Genomic DNA, 25271 nt, shown 5'->3' with positions numbered 1-25271 from the left:
TTTTGTTTGCATTATACAGTCAACCTTCCACATTTCTGGTGTTTGGGGTGCAGAACCCCCACATGAGTGGGAAAACCATGACTAAAGAAACACTATTTTAAACATGAAAAAATACCTCTCTAGGTCCCCCAGTGCAACTTCTGACAGAGTCAAACTAGAGAGCCTAGAATCCTAGAGATTTTATTCAAATCCATGAGCAATAATCAAATTTGTATATGTTAGTGAGCTTTTCCTGTGCTGCATGCAAAACTGATGTTTAGTTCTTAAATATTTGTACCTAGTTCTTCTGTTGTGACTCAGGACCCTGTGGGCACTAACAACTAGCTTTAAAATATGATGCAATAAAATACAATAATAACAAACTACACAAAAATAATACAGGAGAGATTATATTTCAATTAGAAATGTTAAAAATGTGAGAAGAAGTGAAAAGAAAATTGCAAATCTTTCTCAGGATGGATGATATATTTTGCTCAAGCATATTTTTTTCTGTCCTGTATATCCATTTGGTTGCATATGCTCTGAGTCCACAACAACAGCAACTCACACAAATGTTCGTCTGCATTTTTGTAAACAGTTTGTGGCCACATCAAAATTTTGCAACTTATTTCTCCTATTAGCTGCCTTCCTATACACTGTTATTATATTGTATACATGAAGTAAAGAAATATGCATGCAGTTTTCCCTAATTTCATATTTCTGACTGTATTTTTTATCAGAGAAACTTGTCATAATATCCAGATAAATAACTTGCAATATTTCTGTATTTCATTTTGTGCATTAAAACATGAATCAAAGAAATTTGTTCCACTCACACTTACAGGCTACATGAATTAACTGAATTTAGCATTCATATGAAATGACAAAACTTTTTGGGACATAAGTCTAATTATCTTGGTTAATGCCCGGTAGCGTAATGTTGGTTTAGATGTTAAGATTGTTTTCTACCCAGATAGGATGGGGCATTGATATTTTTCAAAAGTAACCTTGTGTATCCTGATCCACTATCATCGTATAAAGTTACTTCACAGTAATTTTCTTTGTTTTATTTTTTTAGCGTCTCGCTGAAGCAGCAGAAAGATTTCAGAAAGAACATCAGTGGCAGGATGAATTTGCGGTAAGCTTGCATTTTTAAAAAAACCAAAACAATATATTTCCCATTTGCAGATTTCTCCATTTGCCATGGTAGCTATATCAGAGAGCTCTTCATCTTTTAGTATGTGTAAGCAAAAGATGTGTAAAACCAAGGAACACACTGTTACTGAAGACATATTGAGAACAAATGTTTGTTTTGTAGTTAATAGACAGACAGGACTGGCTGTAGCATCTATATTATACTAGGATAATGAAGTAAAATCAACATGGAATTCATTTGTGATTCAAAAGTGCGATGAGATAGGCACCAGCCTAAATAAGGAATCACAGTAAATTCGTTAATCATTGTTTATTACTCTGTTTTCCCTGTAATTCCCTGCCAGCTGTCTTGGAGAGATCATGTTCATATTGTGGCTGCTTGCTTTATGAAATGCCATTCTTCTTTCGCTGCAAAAGGAACACATGAGGAGAGTGTGTATATATCCTCCTGCAATTAATCTAGCCAGGGGATACATGCTCTGGATCTCAAAGAACATGATAGCCTGCTGAAAAGGAATTAACTGTCCAAAATACCAGTGCTAACTATTGGCTTAGAGCTGCTACTCAAATTTTTAAATTAATGTGTTCAATGAACTTTCATGTTTTTGTCAGGAGGGAAACTCAATTATAGGAATCGCTAAATTCTTTTCTACTGGGGAGAAAAAACAACAAAGATAAGTGGGAGCCAGAGGATTTAGAAACTGGAATGGGATAGAGAAAATTGATGGAAAATAGCAACTAGAATTGGAAATGTTTCTCTAATGATATAGCATTTAAAACATACAAATAAGACATGCAACAAAATGTTCTTCGTTAAATCATTCAACTTGGCTCTCTTTTATCATACTCATTTTAATTTTTCCATCTGAAAGTCATTCTATGGCCATTGAGTTTTGGGGCTGTTTTGGTGGCAGGATCCTAAAATATCTATATTTATTGTATTTTTATTGAATTAGCCTGCTAATAACTTCTTTGATTGTACACATTTATACTGAACATCCCAACTAAGATGAAAACAATAGCCAAGTAAAGTGTTAGATAATTTCTTTTCTGAATAAAGTTGCACTCTGAAAAAAATATGCATAAAAAGTATAAAATATAGAAAACAAATTCTACTTAAAAGAGTTCTTGTTGAAAGAAACATGCAATGTCTACTTTTTTAAGAATGTGCAAACTTTTTTTCTTATGTATTTGAGAATTAAGGCCCATTCCACACAGCTGAATAAAATCCCACATTAGCTGCTTTGAACTGGAGTATAAGCCATATATGGTTTGGGTCCAGCTTATTTACAAGACCACTTCTCTCCCATGGACCTGCATGAGCTCTAAGATCCACTATGGAGGCTCTCCTCTCAGTCCCGCCTTCTCGATTGTGACCCCCCCGGCTCTGGAACATCCTCCCCAGCGAGATCAGGCAGGACTCCACAATTCAGACCTTTCAGAGAGAATAGAAGACTTGGCTTTTCAAACAGGCCTTCGATAATGGTTAATCAAACATTCAATAATGAGAGGACCTAAGTAGTGTGACGTTTTTACCCTACTGTCTATATTTTAAATTCAATTTGTGGCTGGGACATTCAACTGGTTTGTATAGTATGGTTTTAAATTTTATAATGTGTTTTATGTTAAATTTCTTGTTGTTTTTTTTAAAATTTGGTTCCCTCTTTTATTGATTTAGGTGTTTTGCTGTATATTTTGTGTTGTTTTTGTTTGCACTGTTGCTGCCTTGTAAACCATCCCGAGTCCCTCTGGGGAGATGGGGTGGGATACAAATAAAGATGATGATGATGATGATGATGATGATGATGATTATATGGCAGTGTGGACTCGAATAATGCAGTTCAAATCAGATATTGTGGGATTTTCTGCCTTGATATTCTGGGATATAGGGCTGTGTGGAAGGGCCCTTAGTTGAACCAAGAAGCTATTGGGTTTCATTGCATAACTTAACAATGCAGAATTGCACTTAGGAAATAGTTCCAAATGACAGCTAGTTTTCAAGGTATTGGTATATCTTGACAGGTATGAAGCCAGACATAGAATATATTAGAAGGACATTATTCTCAACCTAAACCCGTGAGTCCATGACCCACCAGCTGCTAATAGTCCCTGAGGAGTTACCAGGAAAGCTGAAAAAATTATAGGCAATGTACCAAATATATGGTAGGAGTCTTTCACATTTTGGTGTGGAAAGGAAGGATGTTCCCTCATGTCAGATCAGCCTCAAAGGAAGGCAATGGCAAGCCTCTTCTGAACCAATATCCTCCCCCTCCCCCCCCCCCCCCCCCCACAAAAAAACACACACCCTGTTGTAGTTGCCTTAGGCTGCTTTAAGTCAGAAATAATTTGAGGGCACAGAACAACATGCCAAAGAGCTTCAGAAGAACAGTTTAGGCCAAGCAGATTTGAATTACTTTAGAACATTTCAAAAATAATTGTATCGTCTTGTTAAATATTTCTAGTCTTTCCAAATCATTTTTATTAAAAAAAAATGTTCTCAGAAGTTAGCTTATAGGGAACCTCAAGATTTGTTTTAAATTTTCACTGTACAAAAAACCCAATGACATAATTAACGTTGGGATATTCAGGAAAGAAGAAAAAGCCTTTTTCATACACAAATTAGTTAAAATGATGAAATTTGTTGCCAAAAAGATACTGTACGGACAGTCCCCAAGTTACAAACAAGATAGGTTCTGTAGGCTTGTTCTTGAATTTGTTTGCAAGTTGGAACAGATACATTTTTTAGGTGTAACTCCAGTATACAGTATATTTTTAGCTTTGGAGAGCATGGAGAAGAGTTAACACCTCTGTGGTGTTTGTCTTTAATGTACCCCTGTTCAGAAGTTTTCACCTCACTTTCTATTCCTGTGATATTTGGATTTTGAAAAAATTGGTTTGTTGTGGAAACAAGGATTGGTGATAAAACTTCACCTTTTCCCCATGGTAATTCTTTCAAGATTAAATTTCCTTTCCCAGGGATGGCTTGTTTTCACTTGTTTTCTCCCCCTATTCTTAACTACACGTAATTTGTAAGTCAGATGTTTGTAACTCAGGGACTACCTATATACACTCATGTATAAGCCTAGAAATTTTGGTCAAAAAGTGACCCCAGCAACCTTATCAACATAAGCTCTGTTGATAACTTTTATATAAAAAGGAAACTATCTTCTCCAAGTAGAGTGGCAAAAGGCAAGAACTTCATCCACCATGAGAAGCACTGAGCCCCCCTATTGTCTTCACCATGGCACTGCTCCTGAATGGGTGTTAGGGATTCCTCTTCTTTAGAAGAGGAAGGGGAGCAGGAAAGTGTTCATGAATCTGAGGGGAAGTTGGAATCTGAGGAGGAGATTTTGCAAGTACCCACATTTCAGGAGAGGCAAAAAGAGCAGAGATGTCGTTCAGCTAGAATAGCTGCCAGAAATGCAGCTGAGTAATTGGGAACTGCCCTAGCAGCTGTGAGGGAACTCAGGGCTATAAATCAGAAGCAGGTGCAGTCAGCTTTTGCTGGTAACAAACTGACTCTAATGCCGAAGCTTTCGCTCCCTTTGTGCCTGCTTCGAGTCTGCATCTGGGAAACTGCTCCTAAGGATTTATTGCTGTTTCTTTGTCTGAAGTAAGACTGCTACTTGGTTTGTAAATATATCAGAGACTGTGCTCTAAGACTATTTTGCTTTCTTTTGCATTATACCACTAAGTGTGCTGTTCTTTATGTTTTGCTGAAGTAAAGAAGTTTTCATTTACTTACCACATTGTTTTAAGGCTGTTCTTGAAAGACAAAACAGGACATTGGATGGGAAAATGGTGGCGTTGGCAAGGGAGAAATGGCCCTTGAGAAAGCACTATCACTTTCCCCACTCCAGGCAATGACACTCGACTTATTCAGAGATCACCTTAAAAGCTGTAAGTTGTCCCCAAAACCATTTCTAAATTGTCCCTCATGTATGAGGTTGACTTATACACGACTGTATATGATTGCAATGGTCACTAACTTTGATGGTTTTCAAAAGTGATGAGATATATTTCATGAAAGATTTGCTTACATTTGTTTACATATCAAATTGTCATAGACTGTGGCCAGTATCAGTGGCAAGATATAACATGCTGGAGAACATGAAACGGACCACACAATTGCACTCATGTTCTACTTGTGGGCCTTCCTTGGATTATCTTGGCATTGTGGGAACAGAATGCTGGACTAGACAGGCCTTTTCATGTTTCTTATACTTTTATTATTATTTTTTGACTTCTTCACCTCCTTCACAAATATCATGTGAAGAGAAGCTTTCAAAAGTTCTTTAAATTTTGCTTGAGGTAAAATTTCAGTGGCAGATCTACTTTTGGACGAATATATCTATTTTATGTGCATATAAGTAGTGCAGTGGGGGATTGTCCCACATAGTTTAAATCCACCTGTGGTTTCACTTTCTTTTGTCCTTTATGTTCAGTGAGAATTTTAAAAAAGGATGGTTTGTACATTTTGCATATGGAGCTTGTAATTTATCAAATTTCAATGCTAGGAAGGGTTTGCAAAGTTGTCCTGAAAATATAATATTTTATTAATATCATCAGTGAAAGAAACTTTATGGAATTCACACAGTATCAACATGCACATCTTTTTTTGGCATGACAAATCAAGTAGTCATAAAAGCAGCTTGAAACAAAGCCAACACCTTTTTTCTGTTGGAATGAGGGAACAGTGCAGAACATAATAACCTTGACATCAGGTTACACAATTAAATTTTGAATAAATGTATTAAGTGGCTCATAATTTAATTTGTTCCATTTTAGCCAGAAGTAATCTTTAATTTCTTCTGTCCTACCTCTTTTTTAGAAAATGCCTGTTTAAATTAGTTTGCAAATGGCTCTGGCTGCTAAATTTATTATTAAGTACAATGACTGATTTTCCCAATCCATTTTTTTTAAAAAAGGAATCCATGTTATAAAATGTTACTTTAGATTTTTTTTAAACTTAGTACTGGATCCAGTGTTTGTTTTCTTGGTGAAATTGAAGTGCATTATGAAGGTTCCTGCTCCTGTAATGGAGAAAGTTACAGACAAGTCCCTTTAGTGCAGTATGAGTCAAATACAGACTGGATTTATTTCAGATCACAGAAGTAAAAGTGAATTGAGGGTAACTTCTCGTTAACTTCAAACCAACAATGATCTTTTTGATAAGCAATGTGTGCATATTGATAGCTTCTATAGTTTGAATGGAATGGTGGGGATCTGGCTAGCCAAAACAAAGAAGTATGGAGCAGACTGTAGTTTGTCTCTTCAAACTGTACATCAGAATACTTAAACAAACACTTGAACACAGACATGTTCCAAGCCACATAAGCCTGATCATTGTATGCAAGCACCTACTTCCATACTGTCATTTGTGCTTAATTCTAAAAACCCTAATATGGTTGAAGTCCTGCTCTCCAAAAGCAGCAAATATTCATTTTAGAGAATGCATCTTGAAAAATCAGCTTTGTATTCATTTTCAATGGCACTTACTATAATCAAATTTTAATGGCTTTTTAATGCTTGCATCTCTAATTTAAGGTTGGAGTGTATGGGATAATAACAATAAAAAGGCTTACAAGATTGCAAAGAAATCATAGGGTTCTTGTTAAATGTACATTCGGTTTATTGGTGACGGCTTCTATTAAATAGTGAGTCACAATGCCACTCCCTACTTATTAGATTTTAACATAATGCCAATTAAAATAGATTTTTATTTGCATATATTATTAGATGCCTATTACAGACATGTCAAGGGCTTATTATAGATGAAGAAAACAAGATCCTGAATAGTCAGTACAGGTTTTGTTTCTCTCATCTGGAAATCCGAAATATCCAAAACTTGAAAGTTTCTTTCCACCAGCTGCCCACTTCTGCCTTTGGGAAAAGGGGGCTAGTCACACACCTAGAAGCCGCTGTATTTATTTATTTATTTTTTGAAGATGTGGAAGTTTTTATCAGCAGATAAAAATGCCATCACTGGACCCAGAGCCTGCTTTGCTGAGCAACAGAGGCAGCCAGACGGTGAGAGCTCTACCTTAGAACTTCTGCCTGGGGCCAGCCTCACCAAACACACTGGGCGTGGCTCCCACAGCTGTACTATTTCACCAGAGGCCAGCAGCAGATAAAAACGCCATCACTGGACCCAGAGCCTGCTTTGCTGAGCAACAGAGGCAGCCAGACGGTGAGAGCTCTACCTTAGAACTTCTGCCTGGGCCAGCCTCACCAAACACACTGGGTGTGGCTCCCACAGCTGTACTATTTCACCAGAGGCCAGCAGCAGATAAAAACGCCATCACTGGACCCAGAGCCTGCTTTGCTGAGCAACAGAGGCAGCCAGACGGTGAGAGCTCTACCTTAGAACTTCTGCCTGGGGCCAGCCTCACCAAACACACTGGGCGTGGCTCCCACAGCTGTACTGTTTCACCAGAGGCCAGCAGCAGATAAAAACGCCATCACTGGACCCAGAGCCTGCTTTGCTGAGCAACTTTTACCAACATGGATAGAGATACCTCACCATCACAAGAAAAAACACCCCCATCTACTTCCCCAAGGACATCATATCACAGTTTACACCGCCCGCCTCCTATGAAGACCTGGGCTTTGCCTGAACAGTATCCAGAGGAGTCCTTATTTGTGATGATCTGGGAATCTTTGGGAGGGCATAAAGACTGGGGCTAGACATTATGGGGAGGGAATTTGGGAGGCAGGTGGAGGAGGGGAATGGTAACCAAACCTTCTTAACTTGGCCCTTTTTATCTTGTGGAATTGTGCAATATAATAATTCTAATAATTCTAATTTAAACACTCTGACACTACATCTGCCCTGTTGGCTTGTTTCAAATTGCCTTTTTACGTTTAATGTTTTAACTGTATACTAATATTAGATCTATTAGTAAACATGTCCTAAATGTTTGATTTATTTATTTAAATTTCTATTTGTTATTTTTGAGTTGTTCGATAAGTACACCTGATTTTGTTCATTTTATTGGTTATGATTTGATCAGTCTGTTATGTTTTCTAATGTATGGTTGGCATTTTGCCATTATGTTGTAAACCGCTTTGAGTCCCCCCAGGGGTGAGAAAAGCAGTATATAAATGCAGTAAATAAATAATAAATAATAAATAAGTGGGGATTTTATTTTTTAACAACACACACACCCTGGATTTTTCTTGCTTGAGATGTTTACATGAAAAAAAAATTGCCTTTGTTTTCTTTGAAGGCTCAATGGGACATTTTTACTGTTTCGTGTGTTTTAAAGCTTAATGTAAATTGCTTTTAATTGCTTTATGTTTTATTGGATCGGATTGTTGTTTTATTGGCATTGAATTTTTGCCAGGTCTGTAAGCCTCCTTGAGAAAGACAGGCTAGAAATGAAGCAAATAAATAAATAAACAAATTTTTTAGGTTAAATGTGCATAAAACAAATAATATTATTTGCTCAACAAACGTCAACAAACAACAGAATTTATTACAGTCCATAGACCCATCAGTAAATGAACAGTCATTTTGAATTCTCCCATTTCAGGAGAAGTTCAATGTACAAGATACATCTACATGGTTTCAAGTAATACCCGTATCAGAGGTTAGTTGCTTCCTTAGCCTTGCTACCGTTGCGAGGAATTTTGTCACTATGAAAGTCACCCTGTGGCACTTGTCCTCTAAAAGATATCATAACAATCCTCTGCAGGGGATGGCTGCTCATGCAGGACAGGATTGGATATAAAATTTGGCTATGTTGCCCTTTGTAATAGTGGCACTGCAATAAAATGTGTTCTATTTCATTTCCTCCACAGGGGCATAGTCTTTGGGAGTGGGGAATTCCAGACAGTCTACCTCTTAGCAGCTCTGGGGGAAATATGTTAGTCTCACCTTTGTAAAAAATCTGCGATATTTAATTATTCTAAGGCTTTTAAGGTATTCCCATGTCTAAAATGGCTCTCTGGTAAGTTTTAGAGTCTGAGGGAGCATGGTGAATTTGAGCAGGCTGTAAGCTCTCCCAAGGCAATATCCCGCAATCTTTGCTTCAGGGATTCTTGTGCCGCTTTGAATCCCAAATGGAACAGAAGAGATAGTCCAATTGAGGCTGTTTTCATTCACTCCTCCTCCCCCAAAGGGGTTTGGAGGCTTCATGAGGGAGGTGATGTAGTAAACCTGTTCCCAGTTTGAATACCATTGTTTTTAACCATAGGTTCTTTTTCAGAATCCAGGCCCTAGTACTCAGTGGGCATTCACCCGTTTCTAGAAGCAGGACCACATTTGATACATAAGAAGGCACATTTAGAAGTTCTCTTATAAACCTTGCTTGCACTCTATCTAGGTTAACAGATGAATTTTTACACCATATGGCCGCATCAAAGAGGAGCTTAGAGGCTGCTTTGCCATTAAAGATTTTAGTGCGGAGGGATGTACTGTCCTCTTTTGGTGTAATAAAACCTTATTATCGCTGCTCGACAGGCCTTTGCCTTTTGAATCACTATTTCAGAGTGCACTCTCCAGGATAAAGTGTCGTGGAAGGTAAGGCCCAAATACTGGAAGCTTTTAACCTGCTCTAGAGAGAATTTGTCAATAGACCATTTATATTTTGTAAATTTACTTTCAAAAACCAGAACTTTTGATTTGCTGAAATTTATATTTAGCTCATTTGTTTCACAATATTCTGTAAAGTTTCTAAGTTGGTGTATGCGCCCTGGTCTAGACTTGGAGAGGATGGCTGTATCATCTGCATATGACAAAATGGGGACTCTCCTTTTACACAATCTGGGTAGCTGACCTTGTGGATCTATCATGGCTTCCTCAAGATCATTCATGAATATGTTAAACAGAGTAGGACCTAAAATACCCCACTGGTCATTTGAATTGGTCTTGGTATTTGGCTGTGGGGGCCTCGTCTAACCTGTAAGCTACTATCTCTGTAATGTTCTTTAATTAGAAGCAGTCTTTTATCAGTTATCTAATTTGGCTCATAGTTTGGATCTGGAGACTGAATCACACACAGTTTTTAGACCCATGAAGGCCATAAAAATTCACATTCTTTGCTATTTTACAATGATATTTGATGTTATGCTTAATTTCACTGTAAATATTGGTTAGCTAGAGCAATTTTGTTCCATTTAAGCCCCTCATAGTAATTGTTCTCACACATATATAAATGTTAGAAGTATCCAAATGAATTTTAATAAGTCGTTCCTTTCTGCTTCATTTCTCTTTGTAAACAGAAGATTGAAAAGGAAGCTTCTAGAGACTGATTGGGAAGGACCATCTGTATCTCTCTTTCCTTTTTATTAAAAAAAGTCAGTTCTACTTTGATATGTTTATATTTGTATCACTGCTTTTGTATTCACTTCAGATGTATTCAGTTTTGCTTTTGAATACTGATTTATAAAATTGAAATATACTCAAAAGTTTTGGAGCATGTCTTGATACAGTCATTCAATGACTACAGTTTGCGGCCAGGATATATGAGTGTTCACCTTCTCCTAATAAAGCTTACCCAGATTTGAAGTCTTTCTCGGATGTCCTATTGTAATGTATCAAGATATTTTTTGTAAACACAAAACTATATACAACCCCTGAGGTGGCCTATATCAGAATCTGATTGGCTCCATCTGTGATGAACTTTGGATGGATAATAAAAACTGCTATTTTGTAAGCATTTTTGTTTTAAAAATTGTTTTGCTGTTGTAGATAGATAAATGTTGTGATGCATTAGATTCTATGCTATTGTGCATTCACTGCCAGGCAAAACAAGAAATATGAATGCTTTGTTGACTAAGTACTACTGTTAGTCCCAAGCTGCAGCAGATCCACTGAATTAATGAGCATTTGGTAAGTCAATCTGCTTATGTAAATTCCATGGAATCAATGTGTCTGCTCTAGATGGGACCAACAGTCAGATTCAAGACTCTATAAATAAGAAAGAATTATATAAGTTCTGGCTGTGCTAATGTTTAGCCCCCATCCACTTATGGCAAAGTGATCGTATGCATCCCACTCGCATTAATGGCATTTGGTGCCCCTTGTTCATTTGTTGGCACTGATTCTATTAGCTCTTTCTGTTGTTACAAATGCTTTAGAAGCAATATTTACTTGCTGGAGGAGAAGTCAATATTCAGTTGTTTCCCCAAATAACAAATTATTTTTCAACATCCATACTGCTGATCTTTTATTCAGTATGCATTCTTTGGAAGTCTTCAACAATTTTGATCTTGTGGAGTGAATACTCAAACCTCTGGAGCTATCTGAAGTTGAATGTATTTTTGAAAGATTATTTTAGAGCCCTTCATCAATTTAAGTATTGGTTCTGTTCCCAGTGTCTCAGTCTAGACAAATGAGATCTTAAAGCTTTGGGAGCCAAGAAACAAATAATGAAAAACCTCAGTAATTGAAAGGAAGAGAATTCAAAGATATTGGAGTTATTTATTCTTGAACTGTAAACAGGGTGTGGGCATGATTTTTCTGAGACCAGAAAGTCTTCTAATGTGACCCCTCTTCTCATACACCACTACCCCACATTTAAAACAAACAATCTCATGAGCTATTGTAATTCGGGAAAAAAATCTGTTACGTTTCTGAATAAAATGCCCACTTTGCTTCTTTTGTTTGATAATAACACTTAGTCTGATCTCCAGGCACTTTTGAATACTGGATATATGATAAACCAGCATTGTAGTCTTTCACTAGCCTGTGATCTAAGCAAGAAGGTAAAGGAGGCACAAAGTGTGTGTATCTTAATAGTCAGTAAAGAGAGAGAAAAGACACAAAAATTAAATTTGAATAAATGCTTCAAAATGGATTTACAAGACTGGTGGTCTTGTAGAGGCGGAGCAACTACTAGAAGTGATTGTGAGGAGAAACTGAGAGTTATTGTTGTTGGGTTGTCTGGGCAGTATGGCCATGTTCCAGAAGTATTCTCTCCTGACGTTTTGCTCACATCTATGGCAGGCATCCTCAGAGGTTGTGAGGTATATGGAAAAACTAAGCAAGAAAGGTTTATATAACTGTGGAAGTTCCTGGGTGGGGAAAGAACTCTTGTCTGTTGGAGGCCCGTGTGAATGTTGTAATTAATCACATTGATTAGCATTAAATGGCCTTCCCAGTTTCACCTCCTGGCCCGGGGGGATCCTTTAGCTGCCCCTGATTGATTCATGTCTGGAATTCTTCTGTTTTCAGAGTGTTGCTCCTTATTTACTGTTCTGATTTTGGGTTTTTTTAAAATACTGGTAGCCAGATTTTGTTCATTTTCATGGTTTCCTCCTTTCTGTTGAAATTGTCCACATGCTTGTGGATTTCAATGGCTTGTCTGTGTAGCTGACATGATAGCTGTTGGAGTGGTCAAGTGACCACTGCAATGGTGACCACTATAGTGACAAACAACAGCAAAGATAGCAGTGACCATCCAGTGGGGCCAAAACTGTTTTAGGATTGAGTGATACCTGGCCCAGGGACAGGTCTCACTAGGAGGATTATAACCCAAGAGTTATTTCTTTACAGGTTAATTCCTCTTAACTACCTTTTCATTCACAGGCTCTTGCAGATGTTGGGGTGGGGGGTGGTCAGGAAATAGCCCTTTAGATCAATTTTCCTGTGTTTGGTCTCTTTATTTCATGGTGGGAATTCAAACACTGTGACAGAATCTGGGGCTGAAGCAAAGCTATAATGCTTTGGACCAGCCCTGGATTTTATGACTTGTGTAGATGGGCCCAGAATTCCAAAATTGAAAATATTCCAAAAGCCAAAAGAGCTCACATGGACATTTATTATCTAATGGTTCAGCATACACAAACTTCTTTCATACACAAAATTATTAAAAATATTATGTATAAATTCATTCAGGCCCTGTTTAAGAGGCCTGAATCCAATCACTTTGTTCCAATCTCCAAGATATCTCTGTATGTACATATATACAAATACAAACATTTCAAAATCTGAAGAAATCCTAAATACTACTGGTCCCAAGCATTTCAGATCAGGGATACTCAGTCCTATAAGAATTATAAATACTGTCAATACTCTAAAACAGGGGTCCCCAAACTAAGGCCCGGGGGCCGGATGCGGCCCATCGAAGCCATCTATCCGGCCCCCACAGCACAAGGGCAGAAGGGGGTTGGGCTAAATGACTCAAGGGATCTCTTCTTCTCTTACAACCCTTATTATTATTATTATTATTATTATTATTATTATTATTATTATTATTATTATTAACATTGAGGCTGGGTGGCCATCTGTCGGGTGCTTTGCTTGTGCTTTTGGTGCACAAAAGCAGAAGGGAGTTGGACTCAATGGCCCAAGGGGTCTCTTCCAACCCTCATTATTATTATTATTATTATTATTATTATTATTATTATTATTATTATTATTAACATTGAGGCTGGGTGGCCATCTGTCAGGCGTGCTTTGCTTGTGCTTTCGGTGAACAAAGACAGAAGGGGAATGGACTCAATGGCCCAAAGGGTCTCTTTCAACTCTCTTTTTTGTTGTTGTTGTTGTTGTTATTATTATTATTGCTCGGTGGCCAACTATAGTCCGGCCCTCCAACGGTCCGAAGGATCGTGAACTGGCCCCCTGTTTAAAAAGTTTGGGGACCCCTGCTCTAAAACAATGTAGTGCTAACTAAATAGTAAAAACTAAACAAAGAAAGATGACATTAAAACAGGAGCATCATTTCCAAATTCAGCATGTCAAGCTAAACTACCTCCTGGCATAAAAATAATAGACTAAAAACAAAGAAAGGAGAGCAAACAAATGATGAGTTCCAAAATATATGTGTGATTATGGAGTTGTCTCTCTCCATATCCCAGGCAACTGTGTCTCAGCTACATATAGAAGACCTTACTAAAAAGTCATAAGAGGTAGGAAAGCTTGTCTGGAATGCGACTTCATTTGAGATATTATGGATTTGAATGTTGCAGATATGGAAAAAATCACTCTTGTCTGTTCAGTGCCACGAGTTAATTAGCCCTAATGCAATTTATCGTTAAACAACTGATGGGCCTTGTTGTTGTTGAGTTGGCCATAGTTTATCCAGTCTTTGTGCAAAATAAGCATCTATTCCCTTGGGGAAGGAATGTATATAGAAGAACTGGCTGAATAATCAGAAAGAGTCAAAGAACTCTTTCAGAGCTTCTAATTTTCAAAAGAAAATGTAACAAAGCATGATCTATTGTATTTAAACTTTGCAATATGTGCAATTTGCTCAGAAAGCATTCCCACAGGTGCAGAAATTCTCTTGAGACCAACAAAAGATATCTTGTTGTCTTGTAGGCAAGGAAAAATGTTTTTGATTTCTCTTTCTTGCATACCAGAACGAGGCAAGGAAGAAGTGTAATTCTTTTATATATAGAAAGTGAACATAAAGTTGTACATGAGCTTGAAAAGGAAGATAATAACAGTTGCTGAATCCACAGCTGTAGTGTCTTTCCTTAGATCTTTTGGGTTCACTTCATTGATATAGTTTGGAAATGTGACTTTCTCATTGCAAAGGATCATTTGAGTTAGGGAGAGAATATAAAATCCAATAAAAATCATTGTAGTGCCAAATACTAGCAAGGTTTTTTGGGATCAAGGAGATAAAAATACTTGTTGTCTATCAGCATATTTTTTAGCCGTTTAATTTTTGTAAGAAAACCAGATGCATGAAGTGGGATCATAGATCATCTTTGCATATTGATCATGAAACTAATTAGATACGGTCAAACTCCTTAAAAGCAGAAACCAGTTCTTGTGTCATTTTAATTTTCATGCCACTGGAAAGAAAACACATTAGATGCATTATCCTTTAAAGCTAATGATCCTCCTTTCCTGAACAAACAGCATCTTATTAAAAATAAATGCATTATGGTATCGAATTAATTAGCACCTTGCACATCTTTTTGCCTCTTCTAACAAACATTCTGCATTATGAGCAGATGCTTCCAGGAAGCCGGTGTCCTCTCTCCCTACTTTCTGAACACCTCCAAAGACCTCTTAACACTGCTCTAAGATTCTAATTATTTTATCTGCCATGTTCCATTGCAGATGGAGCTGTAGATTTAATAGCTATTTTCAAGTTGGTGAGAGCTGACTCCTGGAGTGCAGATGTAGTCTTGAAAGTAGGAACTCTAAAAGATTAAAGTGAAGGGATTAAAAATAATAAAAAAACAACAGCTAATGTCTTTTTGGCTTTTTGGCAACTAATCTGTAGATTTTGTTGTTGTTTTTTTACCGTTAAATATCATATATTTCAGAGACAAGTAGATGTAATGCTAGATAAGCCACTTTTTCTCTGTAATAAGAGAATGTAATGGCTGGAATAGGGAAATGTAGTAAAATGTTAATCGATGAAGGCTATAATAGGGTCCTTGGAAGGTTGCCAGATAAAGATAATCTCCCCTGATTACCATGACAAAACATGAGATCTGAGGGAAAGGGCTGGAGCCCATTTATGCTACACAACTATAGCACTACTTTTTTATTTTAACTGCCATGGGAACATCCTGTGGAACCCTAGGCTTTGTAGTGTGGTGAAGGAGTAGAGTCCTCGATCTGAGAATTCTAAACTCCACTGCCCTCTCCTCAGAGAGAGAGAAAACACAGACACATCTCTATCATGCCTAGACCCATAAGCAGATGAAAGACTCTTCCAATATCCTAACTGTGACTGCCTTGGTCTCAGAGGGAGGCAAGAGGCAAGAATATCTCCATCATGTGTAGGTCTAGAAGCAGATGAAAGACTCTCCTTCCATCCCAACTGCCATTGCCTTGCCTTCAGAGAGAGAGAGAGAAGACACAGGGCCTATATATACTGACCATTTAATGTGGCTCCAAGCTGACTTGAAACTGTGGCAGCCACAAAATGCATACTGGCAATGTACACTGTAGTGACTTGAAATGACTGGCTTGACCTTGAAGGAGCTGGGGGTGGCGACGGCTGACATGAAGCTCTGGCGTGGGCTGGTCCATGAGGTCATGAAGAATTGGAAGCGACTGAACAAATAAACAACAACAACAAGCACTGTAGCATGAATAAAGGATATACAATGCATTAAAGAGAGTAGTGGGAAAGTCCAAGATAACCCCTTTAATGCACTGCAACATTATCCCAATATAGTCCAGATATCTGGGCAAAATTGACTCTGCAAAATGCAGACCATATTATAGACGCCTTCCTTTGTTGAAGTTGCATTGTAGAAGCTGGAATGCGGGGTGGAAAATGCCCAAAGGGCATGGCTGGCTAGCAGGGGCTAATTGACACCCTTGGAGGGATAATTGATTACCTCTACTATGATCACTTTTCATTTTTTTTTAATCTTCTATGCCTCTGGAGTGCTTATGTGCATCTCTCCTGGGAATGAAAGGCCCCCTCCCTGCAGAATAATTTGTGGCCAGCTTCCATGATTAATGTAATCATGCCTCAAATCAGTTCCAGACCTAATCACCCATGCAATGAAACCATGTGGACAACTTCAACAAAAAAGAGGAAACCATGAAAATGAACAAAATCTGGCTACCAGTATTAAAAAACTCAAAAAATCAGAACAGTAAATAAGAAGCAACACTTTGAAAACAGAAGAGTTCCAAGGGCTGCTAATGACTCTGAACAAAGGATGCCCCCAGGCAGAAATAGCCAGGAGATGAAACTTTCCAATGCTAATTAAGGTGATTAACTGCAACATTCACACTGGCTTTCCAACTGACAAAGAGTTCTTCTCACACCCTGGACTTTCCACAGATATATATTGACCTTCCTTGCTTAGTTTCTCCATACCTCACAACCTCTGAGGATACCTGCCATAGATGTGGGCAAAACGTCAGGAGAGAATACTTCTGGAACATGGCCCTACAGCCCGGAAAACATACAACAACCCTACCAAATGTTTTCTGAATCCCCCTCCCCCTACAGCACTATGTCTCTACCAATCCACCCTGACTAATCCCTGGAATGCCCTTCTTCCCACTATTCCTGATGAAACAAGTCCAGTCATATTATGATGTCAACAATTTCTTCCCAACAGTGTGTTTAATCTCTGAAGCTAGTTGATTTGTGTTTTGTATTACTCTTTAACCACTATGGAATCTTCTGTCCAATCTCACCAAGTGCTATTTCTCCCCTAAGAATGTGGAGTAATGATATTATTAGAAATAGCATAATGCATGTTTGCATTTTTATGATTGTAGTGGTGTTTGTGAAAGATACAAAACTACTACTGAGAACTACAGATAATACTATAGATTGATTAGTGAGTCATCCTGTTGATTCAGTAGGTTTACTCATTCAGTAGTACAACCAAATAATTCAGTGGGTTGTTTGGGACAAACAAATGGATTCTTGATATTGCTTATGTAAGCAAAGGTAAGGTAAAGGTTTCCCCTGACGTTAAGTCCAGTCATGTCTGACTTTGGGAGTTGGTGCTCATCTCCATTTCTAAGCTGAAGAGCCGGCGTTGTCCGTAGACATCTCCAAGGTCATGTGGCCGGCATGACTGCATGGAGCGCTGTTACTTTCCCGCCGGAGCGGTACCTATTGATCTACTCACATTGGCATGTTTTCGAACTGCTAGGTTGGCAGAGGCTGGAACTAAAAGCAGGCACTCACTCCGCTCCCGGGATTTGAACCTGCGACCTTTCGGTCTGCAAGTTCAGCAGCTCAGCGCTTTAACACATTTCGCCACCGGGGCTCCTATTATGTAAGTAAAGACAGGGGTAAAGGCAGCTTTCCCTAACAATGTTAATAGGGAAAGTACATAAGTTAGCCGATGTAGACACAGTTGGACTGCAATAGCAATAATAAGAGCATGGGATCACAGTGCTCTTGCTTATACTTGAAATTTTCCAAGGAGAAGTAAGGACAGAGCTGTAGAAATTAAAGAGTCATAGTGTACATGACTTGATAAAAGTGGCATTATTTGGCACACAGGATCTAATTTTACATTTGTTTGTTGTTCTGCTTGAGCTTATTTGATAAGGCCATGCAAATAGATTATGAATTTGACTGTACAAAGTGTTCTAGTCTTCATAAGAGTATTGTTTTATGATGCTGTTGGCTGGGAGCCGGTTACACATTCCTTTATGCAGAATGCCCATCTTTTCTTATTCACAACAGCTTAGTCCACTGGGGTAACCTGTATAATAGAGAGTAATAAATAGGTGAGGTTTTTCAACTCTCCATATCAGAAAAAGCTATGCATTCGTGATTGTTTCTGTGTGTGAGAGAGAATATACAGAAAAAATGGTAGGAAAAGGGACCTGCTTTGGACCCTGAAGGGCTATTGCCAATGGAGGGGCAGAGTCATTTCTCTTTTCCAGAGGGAACAAAAGGAAAGTCTCCCCCCCCCCAGTTATGGCAGACTTTAGTGGCATGTTTGTATTTGTGGTAAATCAGAGATCACAGAACATTGGTCACACTACGTGTTGTCCATTGTTGAATGAGATGAATCAAGGGTGTTCTTCACATTTGATTAAATAAATAAGTGGATTATACATCTTACCGTGTTTTTTTCCTCTTTAAAATATTAAGCAAGAGAAAGGTGCTGCACTTTGGGGAAATTCATCTCCTTCCAAATCAATGAGAATAAAAGGAAATGGAATGAAACTTTATTTATAGCCTGCCCTATCTTCCCGAAGGGACTCAGGGCAGCTTACAACAAAATACATTCAATGCCGACAGTAATAAATAAACAAATCAGAAACAACTCATTAAATTATAAAACAACTTAAATACATACCACAATACGCATAATAAGTCAATACAATCTCATTAAAAATCTCTAAAAATCTCCCATCCCCCTGCCCTTTCCCTTCCCTTTCTTTTGCTCCTCCCCATTTTCTTTTCCCTTTCTTTTCTCCTTCCCCTTCCGCCTTTCCCTCCTTCTCCCTTCCCTTGCCCTTCCCTTTAGGCATACCACCATCCTGCCACAATTGATGTGGTTTCCCTTTTGTTTAAAAGAAGAGCAACTATGTTCTACTTTCTGTGTTTTTGGGATCAGTAGGCGAGAAATAGCCAATGTACTTCTGATAGACTGGTTTAATGATTTGGGAGGTTTCCTCTGAAACAGCTCTGTTCTTGGAAGGATTTAGGGATTCATGTGTTATTGTATGGATTTGCCTATTTAGGGCTTTGTAAGTCATAACCAGCACTTTGTATTTAGCCCAGAAGTAGATCAGCAGCCAGTGGAGTTGCCGTAACATAGAAGTTGTCTGCTCCCTGTATGGTGCTCCAGTTAGTAATATGGCTGCCAATCTCTGAACCAGTTGCAGATTCTGAACTGTCTTCAAAAGCAGCCCCATGTACAGGGTGTTGCGGTAGTCCAAATGGGATATGATCAAGGTGTGGGCTACCGTGGCCAGGTCTGACATTACAACCAAAGTTTAAATAAACAAGCTGTTAACAAGGTGTCAAGATCCTGATCCAAATCAAATATCTGCATCACCCGTACAATTTACACCAATCGACTCCAAATATGTAGTTCTCACCTGTGTAGCTTTAAATAGCAAAGGGGCTGTTTTGTATGTTATTTTAACATTCTGGCTGGCCAGTAAAAATGTAGTATTAATATAAGCATCCCAATGTGTTTTTTTGTATACGGTACAGCCCGAGGTATAGGTTTCTTTCTTTCTTATACAAGTTACAACTAAACCGTACATGTGTGATATCTTCATTCTCCACCGCTCCACAGATACAAAATCATTCATTATATGGAACTTGGTTATACCTTCCATGTTCCATAAAATACATATTAAACTACACAAAACAAACATTAGACATAGAAGGGAAGTTTAAAATTCATCATTAAAACTGATATGCAAACTACTACTAAATTGGGATGAACATTTCAGTTCATATTGTAAATCAGATTTTCTCTCACTAAAAGGAAACAAAATCAGATGTGGAAGAAAGTAAATTTAATAGATCTGTGCACTGTTACTTCTGAGCATATCAGCTTGGCCCTTAGTATGTATGATTTAAACTATCTGGCCAATTGATATTCTCTCAGATGTTCACTTCTTATTGATCTTTGGATGGGTTTCAACCAGAGTTGATTTGGTTTAAATCAAATTGATTGAAAGCATGAAGAGCTTCTCCAAAGAACTCAATTTAAATGATGTATGTGACAGATTAAATTCCTAATGAGAAATATTCTATTTAATAATAATGTTTAAGCAGAAGTACATTATTTTTAAAGCAACCTTAATGCATATTCTGAAATGTAGGATTAATGAGAAGAGCAATTGTTCTGAATTATTTTCAGATGAAATTTCAGTTAATAAAAAAGATGTTATGATTTCTTGCATTTATATCCAAACTCCCACTTCCTTTTCAGATTGACTCCATCTTCGTGATTGATTTGTTCATCAGCCTACTTTACTTTATCTTGTGGATCTCAAATGTTGAAGTCACTCAGAATCAAAAGTCTCGGTGACTCTAACTCTGAGACCAGTGCTGAGATTGTAGCAGGAAGCTAAATAGGTAGTGGGATGGCAAGTACACTATTGGAATCCCTAGTCTTCTGGCAAAATGAGTTTCAGATTCTTATTAGGTACCATATATACTTGAGTATAAGCTGAGTTTTCAGCCCCTTTTTAGGGCTGAAAAGGCTCCCCTTGGCTTATACTCGAGCGAGGGCTAGCTTATATTCGAGTCGGCTTATACGCAAGTATATAAGCAATCAGTCTTCTCTTATTAAAGTCTTAATATTATCTTAAATTACAGTATTATGTAAATATTCAAAAACATTTAACCTACTGATGCCTCAATTAATGTAATTATATTGGTATCTATTTTAATTTTTAAAAATTTACCATTAGTTGCTGCATTTCTCACCCTCGTCTTATACTTGAGTCAATAAGTTTTCCCGTTTTTTTGTGGTAAAATTTGGTGCCTCAGCTTCGATTCGCATTGCCTTACACTAGAGTATATATGGTAGTCTGCTCAGGTTGAGATGCTATTCTGCCTCCACATAGTTTCCCTTACCTGCTCACTAACACAATATCATTCTGGGAGAACTTTGAACTCACGTCAGACCATTATTATCTCTCAGTCAAATATCCATGAGGCATAATAGGTTGGCATCCTCCTCATCCATAAGGAGATCATAGCTCCTTTTTACTTAAAGCATGTTCTAAGAAGCACATTATTAGACTTATTAATCTTCCTTGGTATTTTCTTGGTGTGGTTACACATATAGGTGAGCCCTTGTTGGTATGTGCCTTCAAGTCATTTCCAATTTATGGACCTATTAAATTGTTTTGGGAAAGATTTGTTCTGGGCAGGAGGGTTGCTTTTGCCTTCCTCTAAAACTAAGAGAGTGTTATTTGGTTGAGGTCACCCAGCAGATTCCCATGGCCAAGCAGTGATTTGAATCCTGATTTCGAGATCCATAGTTCCAAGCTCAAACTGCTAAGTATCAGAGAAGGGTTAAAATGGCAACATATTTAATTTGGACAGTACCTTTCTCATATTAGTAGATCTTATGGTTCTTTAGGTTACAATCCAGTATACTGTATCTGAAAAATGTTTCACAACTCAGAAGATCATACTGTAAATGTCTTTTTTGCTGCACGTTTTGACATTAACTCCAATTGTTGTTTCTCTTTTGTACAGGCTAATGATATTGTTTACTACAATGCAAAGGATGAGCTCAATGAGGTAAGTACATTTTCTCAAAATATGTACAGTCTGTTCAATGCCTCTTAAAAGACCAAAACTTTTATTACTACACAGTAGTCATGGCTGCCTGTACTAACACTGTCTTTCAACAAAAGGTGTCTGGAAGGGTATGTTTGTAAGTACTGTTTTAAAAAAGAGTTTTGAAAGGTATGTTTCTCAAAACACATACTCAAAATGGTACAAAGAACTTCAAGCAGAATTTTAGAGAGCTTTGGTGCATTCCATGATTTACTACCTTCAGGAGACTTATGGGCAGCTAGATTTTCAGGGAACGGTTACTGATTAAAATATTCATGCAGTAAAGAAATCACATTGTCAGCCTCTATCTAGTTTACACAATCAACTGGGAGGGATGTTGTTAGAATGATGGGAAGCTTCTCTCACTACATCACAGTTCCTGATGTGAACTATGCCTAGAGAAAGGAATGAAAAATTGAAGCTTTTGTAAATGCTGAACAGTTTGTGTGCTGTTTTCTGCAACTTTGCTTAACATCGTATTGTAAGCAAAAGAGGGATCAGGGAGTCTTAGAATATGAACTCGTAATGAGAAGTCATGCAATTGAGATCTGATTTATCTGTGTAATTTTTAACTTACACATACACACTAAAACCTACATTAAGTGTGAGATGGGATGATCAGTCAAAATTATTTTTACTATCCAAGAAGCGGGTAATGGATGAGTTCTTGAACATATGCAGAGAACATTTTTTTCCTTTGAGCTCATTGAGCCTTCTGCTGCATATAATTGTGGAAAAGGACTGTAACCAATTGATTTTTATTAGAACCTTGAGATGACTGTGTCCAGTACAGAGAAAAATACATGGGCTTAGAATGAAAGAATTCCAAGCTAAGGAAGGATTCTGAATTCCCCTTAGGACTGTCAGCTGTCTTCAGATTTATTACTCAATTACGCCACTCAGTTATAGCCATGATGCAAAAAACGTTTTCCTGTTGCTTCTGTTAAAAATTAAGAGCCAATTCCTTGTCCATATTCAACAGATTGCCAAAGGGTTTGCTAGTAAATCCATATTTATCTTCTGTCTAATCCACTGGAAATGACATTGGTCTCTGAATCTCCTGGAAATTTCCCCTCTGCAAACTAAACTCGGGGTACATTTTTACAGACCACTTAGGTCAGTTTGGAGTCGGTTTGGAATAAAATGGTTTTGCTGTGCAGATGGTTAGATTGACATAACAGGAATACATTTGAGGCCTGGGAGGTGATTACATTAACAATGGAAGGTGACCTCAAACTGGTTCCAGAACCTGTATTGACTGAAGCTTCATAGCCATGTTTTCTCCCGATTTCTGGTCAAGATGTGGACCAGCTGTACAATTTGGTTTAGTTTTAGGGATTGCTGAAATGGGTTTAACTCATACTTTCCCTCATTTGGCTTGATACATTTTAACTGTCTAATTCACCTTGAAGCTGCGTGAAATAATCAATGTACATATACCCTCTGACTCAAAGTCCCTGGCACTCACAAACACAGCTCAGTAAGCTTTCCAATTTTTCCAAAGAAGTCCACATCAGATTTTTCTTCTGAACCTGATACAATCCTTTGTTATTGTATTTGTTGTTGTCGTTGTCATTGTTATTGTTATTATTATTATTATTCATTTTTCCTTGATCCGACTCCATAGGAAGAAATAAAATAATTTTTTCACAGTATAAAATCTTTTCCTACATTTTCAAAATGGGAAAATACACACAAAGTTGGTAACATCTTGAGAAGCTCTTTCTTATCAAAGTGAGAATATTTATATTCTTTACATCTTCACTTCAGAGTAAAGATGGAAAATAATTTCATTGAAGCTGAATACCTTTACCCAAAGTCTTCCAAACAGCTCAGTTTAATTTTGGGATGTATCTCTCAGTTAACCATTTCAATATCACACTTTGGTAAACCCCCCAAAAGTTAACTTTTGCCCTAGAAAAAGTGTGGGTAGATAGAAATAAGGCACAGATAAATTTGTGTTTGCATATTTTTATGCATATTTACCCATAATGCCCTCACAGGAGGATGTAATTTCAGTGTTTGGTAAATGATGTTAAATGGCTTGATGCATTTTAACTGTCTTGCCTCATTCTAGATGAAGCCTATACTGCTGTAATCAAGTTAGGGCCTGTTTCTCCATGAACTGGTTGAGTTTTCTTTTCCTGGAAATACAAAGGATTTGAAACACAGAAACTTTTGCTGCTCCTTACATGCGTCCACTTTTTGGGAAAGGGGGCTAGTTATACATCCAGCCCCTACAGACCTTTTTTCAAAGGGCTGTCACTTTATCACAGCTTGAAATTTGACCATGGAAAGGGAAGGGGGAGGCCTCTAGATTCTGTGGTTGGATGTACAAAAATCCCTTCTAAAAAGCAGATGTCAGGGGAGGGAAAGGTCCAAATGCATCTAGCTGCTGCAAACTCAAGGAATATTGCAACGTGGTGACTGCCTAACCAATCCATGTTGTGTTTTCCTTCTGCCTGACCGATGATGGTGCAGTGCAGGTGCAAAAGGATTGTAAGTGGTTTGCTGGTTTCAGGCTGTAGGCTAGCTCATTTAGATTTTGCCTTTGAAATTCTGACTGGATGAAATTGAACAAAAAGAGAAAATCTTGTCTATTCCAGGTCAAACAACCTGCCAACTTGAAATGAACTTTATAGATGCAATCTATAAGCTAACAGTAAAGTTTCTATAAATGCATTAATCAGATCAACATGTTTCATTTGCACATAGTATAAAATGTGATTTAAGATTGATGGCATCACTGTTGCACTTGACACTGCTGCCGTAAGATAATTACAGAAGGTACATTGATCATGTCAAGCGAATCGTTCTGAGATTCATATACGACATATAGAAATTTAGATGAAGATGCAGTAATTTTTTTCACAGCAAAAAATATCCATAGTTAGTAATGTTATTAAAAGCTATTTAACTTCCCACCTCTCATTCATCACCTCCCATTTGCCCCAGAAAGGAAGAACCACCATCTTTTTACACCAGGAATAGTAGTAAAATACTTCGAGTAAAAATAGATTTTCCTACCCAAGAACAGTCTTACACGCACACACACAAACCCTCGCTGCATTTAACATAAAAAGCAATATTTTGTGCAAAAACCTAAATTAAAATTTGGTTAAAAACAAGACCCAAAATGTGAAAAAGTCACATATATAAAAGCCCACATAATTTCATCTTCTGGGGTGAAAACAGTTGAACGTTTTTATTCCCTGAAGCAGAAAGGAAATTAGCTAAAATAGGTATCCCCATTTCTGTATGCTCAATTGAGGACTCCAGAAGTTGACTTGCATTACACTTGCTAGAGAACGGCTCACATATGAACAAATCTATATATATATATTGTAAAACAGCATCTATAGCCTTTTGGAAAAACACCTTTTGGAGATCATAACTTTTTAAAAGAGCATGACCTTTCACAGAAGAACCAAAGCTATTTAGAGTAGAATCTTCTCTTGCTTTATATGA

The 25271-nt window shown here is 37.7% G+C and overlaps 1 protein-coding gene across 5 annotated transcripts in view; it reads left to right on the top strand.

The window, feature by feature from the left end:
• Positions 1–25271, top strand: part of cacna2d1 (calcium voltage-gated channel auxiliary subunit alpha2delta 1) — a 574720-nt gene that overhangs the window by 288557 nt on the left and 260892 nt on the right. For all 5 annotated transcript variants that reach the window (XM_008111505.3, XM_008111506.3, XM_062981743.1 and 2 more), the window contains 2 exons: positions 1058–1117; positions 21720–21764. In XM_008111505.3, the coding sequence (XP_008109712.1) occupies positions 1058–1117; positions 21720–21764 (105 nt within the window). The remainder of the gene's footprint in view (positions 1–1057; positions 1118–21719; positions 21765–25271) is intronic.

Source organism: Anolis carolinensis, chromosome 5 (genome assembly GCF_035594765.1).
Source record: "Anolis carolinensis isolate JA03-04 chromosome 5, rAnoCar3.1.pri, whole genome shotgun sequence".
NCBI classification, from domain to species: domain Eukaryota; kingdom Metazoa; phylum Chordata; class Lepidosauria; order Squamata; family Dactyloidae; genus Anolis; species Anolis carolinensis.
Note: the sequence above shows the minus strand (reverse complement) of the source record. Positions and strands in the feature narration are given on the sequence as shown.